Source organism: Equus asinus, chromosome 1, assembly GCF_041296235.1.
Source record: "Equus asinus isolate D_3611 breed Donkey chromosome 1, EquAss-T2T_v2, whole genome shotgun sequence".
Lineage (NCBI taxonomy): Eukaryota > Metazoa > Chordata > Mammalia > Perissodactyla > Equidae > Equus > Equus asinus.
The window spans coordinates 193,716,812-193,730,831 of record NC_091790.1 but is presented as its reverse complement, the minus strand read 5'-3'; the positions used below and the strand labels follow the sequence as shown (position 1 = coordinate 193,730,831).

At 39.9% G+C, this 14,020-nt stretch overlaps 1 protein-coding gene across 5 annotated transcripts in view; it reads left to right on the top strand.

The window, feature by feature from the left end:
• The first annotated feature begins 6,796 nt into the window (after positions 1-6,796).
• Positions 6,797-14,020, top strand: part of BRAF (B-Raf proto-oncogene, serine/threonine kinase) — a 142,123-nt gene continuing 134,899 nt past the window's right edge. For 4 of the 5 annotated variants that reach the window (XM_044774278.2, XM_070514705.1, XM_070514688.1 and 1 more), the window contains exon 1: positions 6,797-7,148. In XM_044774278.2, coding sequence (XP_044630213.1) covers positions 7,020-7,148 — 129 coding nt within the window. In that variant the 5' untranslated portion in view covers positions 6,797-7,019. The remainder of the gene's footprint in view (positions 7,149-14,020) is intronic. The other variant, XM_070514692.1, reaches the window with a different exon arrangement.

Here is a 14,020-nt window from a genome sequence, read left to right as displayed (position 1 = left end):
CATACATGATGGAAGAGGATCCTGGGAAACAGTTCCAGCTCAGCTAATTTAACACAGTGTAAATCCATGCTAGTCTATAGTCAGAAAACTACATTCAAACGGTACTTGAATCAATCATTTTCTCTGTGTAGTTATGTTATCAATTGGATATACAGTTAGGTTTTTTTTTTGGTTAGATTTTACTTTTTTCATTTATTTACATGTCTCATAAAGTAAAACTATATTAAAAGATACACTCAGGGGCTGGCCTGGTGGCATAGTGTTTAAGTTCATATACTCTGCTTCCGCAGCCTGGGGTTCATGGGTTTGGATCCTGGGCGCGGACCTACATATCACTCATCAAACCAAGCTATGGCAGCGTCCCACATACAAAATAGAGGAAGATTGGCACAGACGTTAGCTCAGGGAAAATCTTCCTCAAGCAAAAAGAGGAAGATTGGCAACAGATGTTACCTCAGGGCCAATATTCCTCACCAAAAAAAAAAAGATACACTCAGAGAAGTCTCACTTCCACCCTATCTCGTCCACCTTGTTCTTTTTTTTTTTTTTTGGAGTTTTTTTTTTTTGAAAGATTGGCACCTGGGCTAACATCTGTTGCCAATCTTCTTTTTCTTTTCCTCTTCTCCCAAGCCCCCACCCCCGCCCAGCACATAGTTGCATATTCTAGTTGTAGGTCCCTCCAGTGCTGCTATGTGGGATGCTTCCTCAGCATGGCTTGATGAGCGGTGCCAGGTCCATACCCAGGATCCGAACTGGTGAAACCCTGAGCCACCAAAGCAGAGCGCGTGAACCTAACCACTCGGCCACAGGGCTGGCCCCTCCTCCACCCTGGTCTTACTCCTCCCTTATCAGGGAGGATATATACATATATAGTTTTATATATAGGTTCCTCTTGTTTCTTGCCAAAAGGTAGTATACTCTATATAGTCTAGTGTCCTTTGCAATAAAAGCAAACTTAAAAAATTTAACACGTTAGGGGCTGGCCCCGTGGCCGAGTGGTTAAGTTCGCGCACTCTGCTGCACGCGGCCCAGTGTTTCGTTGGTTCGAATCCTGGGCGCAGACAGGGCACTGCTCATCAAACCACGCTGAGGCAGCGTCCCACATGCCACAACTAGAAGGACCCACAACGAAGAATATACAACTATGTACTGGGGGGCTTTGGGGAGAAAAAGGAAAAAATAAAATCTTTAAAAAAAAAATTTAACACGTCAGAATCCCAAGAACATTCTTCACAGAAATTCAACAAACAATCCTAAAATTCATATGGGGGAACAAAAGACCACGAATTGCTAAAGCAATCTTGAGCAAGAAAAACAAAGCCGGCGGAATCACAATCCCTGATTTCAAAACATACTACAAAGCCACAGTGATCAAAACAGCATGGTACTGGTACAAAAACAGGTGCACAGATCAATGGAACAGAATTGAAAGCCCAGAGATAAAACCACACATCTATGGACAGCTAATCTTCGACAAAGGAGCAGAGGGCCTACAATGGAGAAAAGAAAGTCTCTTCAACAAATGGTGCTGGGAAAACTGGACAGCCACATGCAAAAGATTGAAAATCGACCATTCTTTTTCACCACACACCAAAATAAACTCAAAATAGATCAAAGACCTAAAGATTAGGCCTGAGACAATAAGTCTTTTGGAAGAGAATATAGGCAGTACACTCTTTGACATCAGTTTCAAAAGAATCTTTTCGGACACTGTAACTCCTCAGTTGAGGGAAACAATAGAAAGAATAAACAAATGGGACTTCATCAGACTAAAGAGCTTCTTCAAGGCAAGGGAAAACAGAATTGAAACAAAAAAACAGCTCACTAATTGGGAAAAAATATTTACAAGCCACTTATCCGACAAAGGGTTAATCTCCGTAATATACAAAGAACTCACACTGCTTAACAACAAAAAAACAAACAACCCGATCAAAAAATGGGCAGAGGACATGAACAGACATTTCTCAAAAGAAGATATGAATATGGCCAATAGACACATGAAAAGATGTTCATCATCGCTAATCATCAGGGAAATGCAAATCAAAACTACACTAAGATATCACCTTACCCCCGTTAGATTGGCAAAAACATCCAAAACCAAGAACGACAAATGTTGGAGAGGTTGTGGAGAAAGAGGAACCCTCATACACTGTTGGTGGGAATGCAAACTGGTACAGCCACTATGGAAAACAGTATGGAGATTTCTCAAAAAGTTAAAAATAGAAATACCCTATGACCCAGCCATCCCATTACTGGGTATCTATCCTAAGAACCTGATATCAGATATCTCAAGAGTCCGTTGCACCCCTATGTTCATCGCAGCATTATTTACAATAGCCAAGACGTGGAACCAGCCTACATGCCCAGAAACTGATGATTGGATAAAGAAGATGTGGTATATATACACAATGGAATACTACTCAGCCATAAAAAAAGACGAAATTGGCCCATTCACAACAATGTGGATGGACCTCGAGGGCATTATGTTAAGCGAAATAAGTCAGTCAGAGAAAGACGAACTCTATATGACTCCACTCATAGGTGGAAATTAGTATATTGAGAAGGAGATCTGATCGGTGGTTACCAGGGAAAAGGGGGGGTGGGGGGAGGGCACGGAGGGGGAAGTGGTGTACCCACAACATGACTAACAAAAATGTACAACTGAAATTTCACAAGCTTGTAATCCATCATAACATTAATAAAAAAAAAAAAAACTGAAAAAAAAAAATTTAACACGTTAAATTACTAAATTCACAGACGATTTCAAGATGTTATAAGATGCAATAACAGACTGATATAAATATCCTTTGGTAAATGTTAGAAATATAATATCTAATAAACTTCATGAATCTAGAAATAAGGTCTTCCTTCAAAAATTAAAAGGTCTGGGAAACGTGGGTTTAGTAGAGGAGAGGACAACGCTGCTGAAAAGACTGAAAATCTAGACTTGATATAACAGTGTTATTAAAAATTTTTAAAAAGGGTTTTTTTGTTGACTATAAGCTTCATATGTACCAATAAAGGGGTAGAGTTGCTTATATGATTTTTAATTGTATCAACACAAGCATGATTCCTAGGTTATTGCAATCAGAGATTTTACTCTTTGTTGATTGGACCAAATCTGGAACAGCGTTCAACTCATGGGACGTTTTCAGAGGAACATTGAAAAGAGTACACAGAAAGGAGAGAAAATTCTTGGAGGAGAGAACTAAAGGAAAGAGACCTCCCTTCAAACATTTGAAAGCAGTTACATAGAGTAAGAAATAGACTTGTCTTGTGTTCCTCCAGAAGGCAAAACTCAGACCAGAATATAGATGTCATAAGAATATAGATGTCAACTTCAGAAAAAAAAATAGTTACAGTTGAAGATACTGCATTAGTGAGGTCCCCATCACTAAAATATTTGGGTAGGGTCTGGAATTCCACAAAGGAGTCTCTCAGCAGGAAAGTTGTGCTGAATCAACTCTAAGATTCTATTTTCTATGCACACCTAAATAGCTTCTGAGAGTAGCCTTCTATTAAACAATACAGGATGTGTTCTTCATAATAATGACCTTGATTCATACAGAAAATATTAAACTGTGATCAGCTGTACATCAGTGAACGTGGTTGGGGCTGTAGAGGCTTCCTAGAAGCTGCTTGTTTTCCAGTAGTTGACCATGCTAACGTGAGATCAGACCTGGCTAGGCAGGTCTGGTTGATGGGTGGGACTATCCAGTGTCTACTAGAATGCAGCATTCAAGATAGAAACGCCAGGTGGAAATAAACTCATCTCCAGGGAAGAGAGGGTCAGACATATGAGCAAGGCTTCTTAACAGTGTCTCAGTCATCAACTGGAGCAACATTCTGATTAATGCTTCTCACCTAGATTTGTTTTCCAGCTTCCTGTGAATACATGAATACCTCAGGGGAAAAGTGGATTGTGAGCAAAACCCAAAAGAACCATGTTGACTAAAATGTCTGTAAGACTTTAGAATGCAAGATAATACTGCTTTGGTGCCATGACACACTACAACACAAAAGGGAGGTGTTCTCTCTGTTTCTGCTCAAACACAAACTGACTTGGCTCATTACACGCTCCAAGAACACAGTGCTGCTCTTTTGCGTAGAGTTTCAACACATCAAGACTGCTATGGAAGCACTGGGACTCGGGGGGAAGAGCCCAGGAAGAGACAGGCTGTGTCCAATGGCCAAGGATCTGCATTTATTTTTGTATGCAGCGGGGTAGAAGCTAAAGAAAGAAGGTAAGGGCTTCTTCACTAGCATACCAAGACATGTTTGATGATTCCCAGTAATAAAAGGGGTAGAATTTGAGCGTAGAATCCCTTCAAGAGAAAGTGAGGGTAAGTAGCCATTTCTACAGAGTAGCCAGTTCATTATTCTAAACACGACCCGTCTGTAAATGAAACATGTCTATAACTTTGACACTTCTTCCATTGAAAGGTAGGATCTACATCCCCTCTCCTTGAATTTGAGCTGGACTTAGTGACTTGCCTGTATCCAATAAAATGCAGCAGAAGTGATGCTGTGTGACCTTGGAGGCTAGGTCATAAAATGCAATACTGATTCACCTTATTTACAGGCACACTAGCATTTGGAGCCCTCAGCCGCCTTGTAAGAAGTCTGACTACCTCGAGGCAGCCATGCTATGAGGAAACTCAGGCCTTATGAAAAGAGTACGTTTAGGTATCCTGGCTGACTGTCCCAGCTGAGGACCCAGTTTCAAGCACCCATTGGGACACTCCTAGGCATTGAGTTTTCCCAGACATCATTGAGCAGAGATAAGGCATCTCTGCTATGTCTTCTCTGAATTCTGATTGAGAGGTAACTTTATATTTTACAAAGTGCAAAACTATAATGTTTGATCCTCACAATGATACAGTTAAGTAGGTTGGACTGGCATTATTACCACTCTCATTTTATAGATTAAAACAACAATAAACAGCGATTTGAGCATGCTTCCCATCTGGATACTGTGGGACTTTAGAACGGCCTAGGGAAATCATATAAGATATGTACAGAATTTGAAGACGAGGTCAGAAAATATTGAATAAATGGAAGCTAACAAGAATCAATATTAAATGGATGTGATCAGCCATCCTGTAGAGAAATAACTATGTAAGATACAATCTATAGATTCTTGCTGATAAAGAAGCCTACAACTTCAAATTGAACCAATGGAAAAAAACCATGATTTTTAATGTTATGAGGAAGTGTTATAATAATATAATATTTTTTTAAAAATGAAATAGGACTGTTAGAGAATTTAAAACTCTGCCAGTTGTGTTTCTGATGAAATCAAGGAGAAAAGTTGCCATGACTGGCTGATGGTGCTATTTTAGTCTGCTTAGTAGTATGTCTTTATAGTAAAAAAGGGTGCTTAAGATTCGTATAGCTCTATGACATTATTCCTTATGATAATCTTAATTTACTCTACTTTTGCCAAGCCATCTTTTGATTTAAATTTAGTTCCTCAAGGAGACTTTCCTATTTGGAAGAGAAAGTACAATGAAGCTAACAAAGCATACTGTGCTCCCTTGATAGGTTGGATTTCATATTTTTCAACGTAGAGGAATATTAGTATTCTGATTAATCAAGCAGCCTCACACAACTCCTTACCTTGGGAGTAAAGATAAGCTCCCAGGCTTATGATGACTCTAAGAATATGTAGACATCCGCTTCAAAAGTCAGTAGGACAGCTTTCTATGTCTTGAATTATGGTGAATACAACAAGGAGGTTGCTGGTGACTTCCCCCTTCATGAGAAGTACAAAAAAGCAGAGTCTACTCAAAGTTTCTTATGACTTGAAGTTTGGGTTACTTAGGTGATTAACTGCACACCATCGGGAGCCCACAGTACCTTCCACTATGTTTCTCACTCCTATTTCTCCCTTAATTTTTTCCCCCAAGTATTCCCCTTTCGTTTTTAAATAAATGTATTTTTAATAATGAATTGGGTTTCTTTAACTCCATTTCATAATTGGGGCTTCCAAAGGGAATTCCTCTCTCCTCCCTCAATTGTTTTCATGCATATTTTGTACAGAGAATGCCTTGGAATATTCTGTTTATGAAAGGCACAAAAGTATTTAAAGTTATTTTCAATAATTTTTCTTGAAAATAAAAATGACTATAAAGTCTTGATGTTTCACACGTCTAGAATGCTCTGTGCCTTGTGTAGGCCCTACACATGGAAAGTGCAAGATTGACATTTGTTGAATGAATCTGGAAAACGAAAAATACACTAAAAGAAAACATTTTATTCCTCAACGATAAAAACAAAAAGCTTTTAGATTTCCATTTAGACCCACGCTAACAGGCCAAATCCTTTAATGAAAAGGATACAAGCATCGTTCTGATAATTTAGCTCTGCCTAAATATATTTCTGTCAACTTCTGCTTGGCTGTTTCAACCTTGAGAGTTTCAGATCTTATTTTTATGACACAGAGTCGTTCCTTGTAATGGAAATAACACAAGTGGTATGCGCTTCCCCGGCTTCCTCCCTCTAGGATTTCAACTTCTCCTGGAACAACCCCCCTGCTCTTCTAGTAAATCCCACACTACAGAACAGGCTTAGGACGTGGAGAAGAGAATAAAGGAGGAAACAGGAGCCATGGAAACAGCGGAACCGAGGACACCACCAAGTGCGAGAGTGGGCAGGAGGGGAAGGAACCCTCCTGTGGCGACGGCGCGAGGGCGCTCCTAGGATTACGTCACGTACACCGGGTGACGTCACGGCCGTGACACGCGGGTGACGCCGTTGCCGCGGCGACTTCTACTCGTCTCCGCCCCCTTCCCCCGCCCCCAGCTTAGCGTCCTTCCCCCAATCCCCTCAGGCTTGTCTGCGCCGGGGGCCGCGGGCCGGTTCCTGAGGTGGCCCAGGCGTCCTCCAGCCGCCGGCGCCGCCCGGGCTGTCCCTCCCGCCGCCCCCCGCCCTCCACCTCCGCCTCCCCCCCGCCCTCCTCCTCCCTTCCCCCTCCCCGCCCAGCAGCGGTCGCTCCGGCCCCGGCTCTCGGTTATAAGATGGCGGCGCTGAGCGGCGGCGGCGGCGGCGCGGAGCAGGGCCAGGCTCTGTTCAACGGGGACATGGAGCCGGAGGCCGGCGCCGGCGCCGCGGCCTCGTCGGCCGCGGACCCTGCCATTCCCGAGGAGGTGAGTGCCGGCGCGCCCTGCACCCCTGCCGTCTCCGGGCTCGGTTGGCTGGTGTTTATTTTGGGGAAAGGTGGCGGTGGGGGCTCTGGTGCCCTGAGCCACCTTCTACTTTGGGCTGTGCGGGGTAGGAGTGGGCATCCCCCCTTGCCCCTCTCCGTCATGCGGTTCCTCGCTACGTAAACACACACAGTGGCCCAGGGGGGTTTCCCTGGCCTGCACCCCAGATTCGGGGATTCGGGCAGCGGTGGTTGAGCAGGAGGCTATCAGTAGGGGGCGAGACTCAGCGTCGGTCCGAGAAGGTCACGGCTGGCTGAAGGTAGCCAACCTCGCATCTCTTAGACGTTTTCGTTATTTGGGGTAGGGGTTAGGGGAGGGGGGCGGCGGCATCCAGGTGGAAGATGTAGGTGAGTAGCCGCGGCCGGGACCCCAGCCCGAGTTACTGTTGTGTGTGATCACTACGTGGTCATGGGGATGATGGAGCGTATCGTTCCCTCTGTGCTCTCCCCGACTGGCCCCCTTTTCAGGCCGCTGCCCTTCCTTCCACTTTTCTACTGGTTTAGGGGATTTCTCTTCACCTTTTTTAACCAGCGGATGGTTTTGATTTACTCTTTGCTTTTTCAGCCCTAAATCCCACTGTTTCCGCTCTCTTTTCTATCCCAGTCTCAGGCCCCCGTTCCTAATGTTTGTCAGTGCTCTGTCGCTGACTGGTAAACCGCCCCCCCCCCCCCCCCCCAAATCCTATTCCCGTCTGGCGCCCCGCTCACTTGCCAGTTGCCGGACCTGCCTGCCTTCTAACCTCAGGTCTACTTAAGACCATTTGTGCGCTTCTCTCGCGCTAGTCCTCTTGAGGCCCTCTACATCATTCCACCGCTCTCTATCATTGTTATCTGTTATCTTCACAAATCCTCCAGGACGCTTTGGAGCTGCTTACTTTCTGAATCCTGAAGCTGTCAAGATTCCATCAGGTTTCACTTGTACTACTGGCACTTTTTGGTTATTCTTCCGTTGTGCATTCACACCTCTTTATTTATTCCTACCCATTTTTTAATAGGTTTGATTTCTTTCTCTTGCCCTCCTTTTTGTTCCAGTTTTTTTCTCCCGCTTTTTCCTCTTTAGTCTTTGCTTCTCTCCACCTGTTTTTGCATTATTCAGCTTCTTACAGCCATGTCAGATTATTTACATTTCGTTTTTTATTACGTAAAAATTATTACATGTATTTCGTGTTTTATTACATAAAATAATACACGTTATCATACTTTACAAATAATGAGCATATATGGTATAATAATTGTGCTTTACAATTAATGACTTGGTAACGTGACTTACTCTGTTGACTTTGCTCAAAGTTCTTTCTTCCTACTATTTACTTATATTTTGTTTCCTAATTCTCATCACGTCTCATTGTTTCTTCTGTCTGTGCAATTCTCTTTTTCCTGCTTCATCATCTTTACTTTGGAAATCCATCCAATATGCTTGTTCTACTCAGTATCAGTTTGTTCACAGTAATATTTGTTTTCCTCCGTCTGTGCCCGAGTCATATCTGTCCTGTACCATCATTTGATCTAATCTAAATTTCTTAGGTTTTTTCCTTCTTTAACAAAATCACACCACTTCTTACTTAGTTTCTAGTTTGCACTTCTGCTCAGATCAGTTTCCTCGAACATCTTCATTTCCCCCAACTTCTTGGATTCTAAGGATGGAGCTCTTTCCTTCTTCCATTTCCTAGTTTATTCTGTTTTCCTTGCCCCCAGTTACCATTCATTTGGCCTTGTTTCCTGGCTTTTGGTAGTTAACTTGCTGAAGCTTCCTCTTGTCTTCCCCACACCTCCACATTCCTTCTTATTTACAAACAGTTTTGTTCCGTTGACATGGAAATTTATTTTTAGGATACATTGTTTTTAATGGATACATACTAGGGGGTCACATCTGCTGTTTGTTCCATGAATCGGATATGCCTTTGTCTTACCAGGCACAGGTGCCTCTAGGCTTACTTTGCTCCGTAGTCCGTGTGGTTTTGTTGAATTCTGTCTTTGTTTCTCTGCTTATAACATTGTTTACATTGGGAACTTTATTTCAGAGTTATTAGAACAGCTTGCAATGATGTAGAGAAAGCTTTTGTTAAGTACAGTCTCAGCTGTCTTATTTGAAAGACCCAGATTGTCTGAGCTCTACCCTCTGAAGATTCTGATTCAGTAGGTGAGAGCTGGGGCCATGAGGTTCTGTATTTGGTACATTTCCTGGGCAGTTCTCTTGTATCAATGCTTGAGGACCTCTAGGCTAGATGAATTTATTTTAAATTGCTGATAATTGGAAAGTAGATTGGTATCTCCTGAAACTATAAGAATACTCTTAACTAATTTTAATTTAAGTGTTTCCCACTGCCGCCTCCACCCAGGTTTTACTGTTTAGTGATGAATAGTAGTTTTGTCTCTGTATTTCCTTATAGGATTGATAATAAATGTATTTGACTGGAGGGAAGGGGGGAATAACAAATTATTAAAAATGGGTCTCTTTTGAATATAGATATCATTGTTAGGGATGGTAGAAAAAATTCCTCCAAGAAATAATTTTAAATTTGAAATTGGTATTGTTAATTCAGGGGAAACTGAAATGTACTGTGATAGTTTAATTGATCTGTCTTCCTTATATGCACTTAAAATTATATAATTGCCAAGCACATGGAAGGAAATGAAAAATTGTGCTTGTGTAAAGTGACTTTTACACAATAAAAAATATTGTGTAAATATTTTTGACAATAAAAAAACAGATTTTTAAGAAGAGTTTCTCAGAAGGAAGTTTTAGCTGCCCTAAAAAATTCTAATTACAGAGGGAAAGCACATTCATTATTGAAAAATTTGAAAGCTATAAGTATAAAAAGTAAAAAAAATCATCTGTAATCTTGCCACTAAAATATAATTAGTATAGGGCCAGCCCCGTGGCCCAGTGGTTCAGTTTACACCCTCTGCTTCCTTGGCCCAGGGTTTTGCTGGTTCAGATCCTGGGCGCCAATATGGCACTGCTCATCAGGCCACGCTGAGGCGGCGTCCCACATGCCACAACTAGAAGGACCCACAACTGAAGTATGCACCTATGTACTGGGGGGATTTGGGGAGAAAGAGCAGGAAAAAAAAAAAAAAGATTGGCAATAGTTGTTATCTCAGGTGCCAATATTAAAAAATATATATATATATAATTAGTATAGACATTTTAATGTATTTCCAATACTTTTTTGTGCTTGTATAATACAACGTATGTGATTTTGTAATATTTTTTAACTTAACATTATAGCAAAACTTTTTACATATCATTAGACATACTGTGATTGTTTTTAACTAATTATAGTTTTGAGATAGTAGGTTGTAGATTGTTTCTGATTTTTTTTTATTGTTTATTATCGAGTATCTTGAACATAGAATGTAGATTTAGTTTTTAAAATCATGTTGGCAAGTGACCAAATTTCATGTCCTGTATTTGTAAGTGTTACTTTGTAGACGCTCAAAATAGCATATTCTGGTAAATGACAGGAGCTTATTAAATATTTATCAAATGAATGTACTTATACTTTTGGCATTAAACGTTTAGTTCTTGCCATTTATATTTCCCTGATGTTATTTTCTTTCTGTGACCATGTGGCTTATGTGGGATAATATGGCCATATGGTATAATAAATACATTTATTTAAAAAATATGCATTATACCAGGGTGTGATATTTATTAGCTATTCTTCTTGTGCTGTGTTTCTGTAGAAGGGAGCTTCTTATAATTGCATTACAATTAAAATTGTATTATTTTCAAGATCTCTCTCTCTTTTTTTTAAGATTGGCACCTGAGCTAACAACTGTTGCCAGTCTTTTTTTTTTTTTTCCTGCTTTATCTCCCCAAACCCCCGCCCCGTACATAGTTGTGTATCTTAGTTGTGGGTCCTTCTAGTTGTGGCTCAAGATCTCTTATCACCAATCTTAGTTAAGCTGTGTAATTATAATAATACATTGACTAAGCGGTATTCTGGGATGGAATCTCCTTTATAATGAGGTCCACTGTATTAAAACGCATCCTTATGAACCATGCCAAATCAGGTTGGATTAAATCATACTCCTAAAAGTGGTAGTCCCACTAAGGTATGTGCTTGTGCCATTCTGGCTGTTGCTGTTAATACTTGTGTATAGATATTTGAAGGTGGACAAAACATGCCTGTTAGGCAAAACTATAAAATAGTTTTTTGTCTTTGGTATTTCTAGTGTTGCCTTTCTGAACTCTTTCTCTCTCCTAATTTAATGAACTTCCTCCTTTAGGCATTCACTCAGCTCTCCTTTTATTTAGAAAATTATCTGATATAAGTCACATATATTCTGGCTATTAAAGGAATCGATTGTCAGTAAACAGATAAGAAAGGAATGTTGCTACTGGGTGCTTGAATCCTTGAATGTAGTAAGCCTGAGAGCAAACTTGACTTAATCGTATTTGGATAGTAGGCCAGAAAAATTATATTAGGATAACAAGCTAGAGAAGTCTGACTTTTCTCAATTCCCTGTCCCTTAGTTTCCTGATAAGGATGAATAGGAAGTCGATCCTTTATAACAACTGGAAACCTGTGTTCTGTGAGTGGTGGGGAAGAGAGAGAAGGAGCAGGCTACATTGTTTTTTTTTAGCATTTTCTAAGACCTGATGTTTACCTTTTTGAAGAATGAGGCAATTAAGTATTTTTTCCTTTTTCCAATCATGAAGTTATTTTCTTCTTTAGAATTGCAAAAGTGCATTTTGTTTTCTTTGACACCCTGATATTAGTTTAGCTGAGTACTTAGTGAACATTTTGTGTCATAATCTGCTTGTTTTAGGAAATCCAGTGTGTTCCTATGCTTCCTATATTTCTGCCTCAGATTGTCGTTAAAATATGCCTCTTTTGTCAGTAACTTACTGGATTTTGTCTTCCTCGGATGTTGAATTAAGTCCTTTACTCATTCTCTTTGTCTGTTTCATTTGCATTGGTTATTCTTTAGTCAGAATCAGCAATAATTATAGAACTTCTGAATTCAAAATAGGATAGCCTGTTTAGGAGCTTTTCTGTTTTCTAAGGTTAAACAGTGCTTTCATAGTCATAATGTTACAGATAACTTAATGTAAGAGCCAAAAATATAGCCTCATTTGTTCCATTCCTTTTTTAAATATTTGGTGGAGGCATTGACATGTTCTGGGAGGGAGTTTTTATTTTTGTTTCTTTTGGCTACGAACCTAATTTACTGTCATACATAATTAGCATGGTAGTCAGAAGAAACTCTTAATATGGCCTCCACCCTAACATTAAGCAATTATTTTTTTCTCCCCTCTACCCTCTGAGATTATTTTGGTTTCCATGTTTTCTCTTGGGCTTAAAAAGCTATTATTGTTCTTTCTCATATCAAGACTATGCATATAGAGGGAAATTCATGCTCAGTAACATTGCATTCCTTTCTTGGCCCTAGGAATGCCCTCGATACAGAATATAAAAATTGCTCTGAACTCAATTAACTTTATACCTTCTGGAAGCTCTGTAACATCAAATGAAACATAATTTTCATTCTTGTAATATAGCTGCAGTTACTGACAGCACTTTTGGGACAAATGTACCATAGGATAGTGGTTTTCAAATTACTCTAGAGCTCTAGGACAATTTTTTAAAAACACTTTGCCACTGTAAGAAATAAAAATTTTAAATTGCCGCCGTACATACATACATAAAGCAGTTTTTGTCAGTTTTGTACATTTTTTATCCTCATCTTCTATAACAGTACCTGGGACATAGGTACTCAGATAATTTAGTGAAAAACTTAGTGAATGATGAAACCCTATTAGATATGATGCACTCTGATTTTCTCTACTACTCAATTCTCTTTTTTTGTGCTAGTCATAAATTGGTTTACTAGATAGACAATGCAGTTGGTTGCAACAGTGTTTGAAAAACACTTGGTTTGGGAGTTTCAAGATCTTCAGAGGTTACCTCAATGCTCTGTTTAGCCTTCCTACACTTTATTAGAATTATTCATTTATCTGCTCTACATGTTGGTTTCCTTGAAAAAGAGTTTTATGACTGTAAAAATTTTAGAACTGCTATGTATGGAAGAGGGATTTGTGCTGGCATGAATCTTACCAAGTGTAAGAATCTGTGTAGGAAATTTCAGCAACTTGTGTCTAAGGTAGGGACCAGCAAACTTTTTCTGTAAAAGGTCAAATGGTAAATGTTTTAGGCATTGTGGGCTAACTACTGTGTGTCCCACTTTCAACAATGGCATTGTAGCTAATAGACAATATTTAAACAAAGGAGTGTGACTATGTTCCAATAAAACTTATTTATGGACACTGAAATTGAATTTCATATAATTTTCATGTGTCATAAAATACTCTTCTTTTGATTTTTTTTAACCATTTAAAAATGTAAAAACCATTTTTACCTTGTGGGCTGTACAAAAACAGATGGTGGGTCAGATTTAGTTCAAGGGCCAAAGTTTTCAGACTTCTGGTCTAAGGGAGACTGATTACATCATATTCGAGGTACTGAAATTAAGGTGTGGTTTGGAGGTCTTTTTAAAAAAACCCAGGTATATTGTGATATAATTTACATATACTGTAATGTACCGTTTTAAATGTACAGTTTGATGAATTTTGACAAATGTGTATAGTCCTGTAACTGCTGCCACAATCAAAATATAGAACATTACCATTATCCCCAAAAGTTCCCTAATTCCTTTTTGCATGCAGTCCCCTCCCCCCACCCTCAGTTCCTGGCAAACATTGGTCTGATCTCTAGTTTTGCCTTTGTGGAAAGTCACATAAATGAAGTTGTAGAGTATGTAGTCTTATGTATTTGGCTTCTTTCATTTAGTTTGATGTCTTTGAGA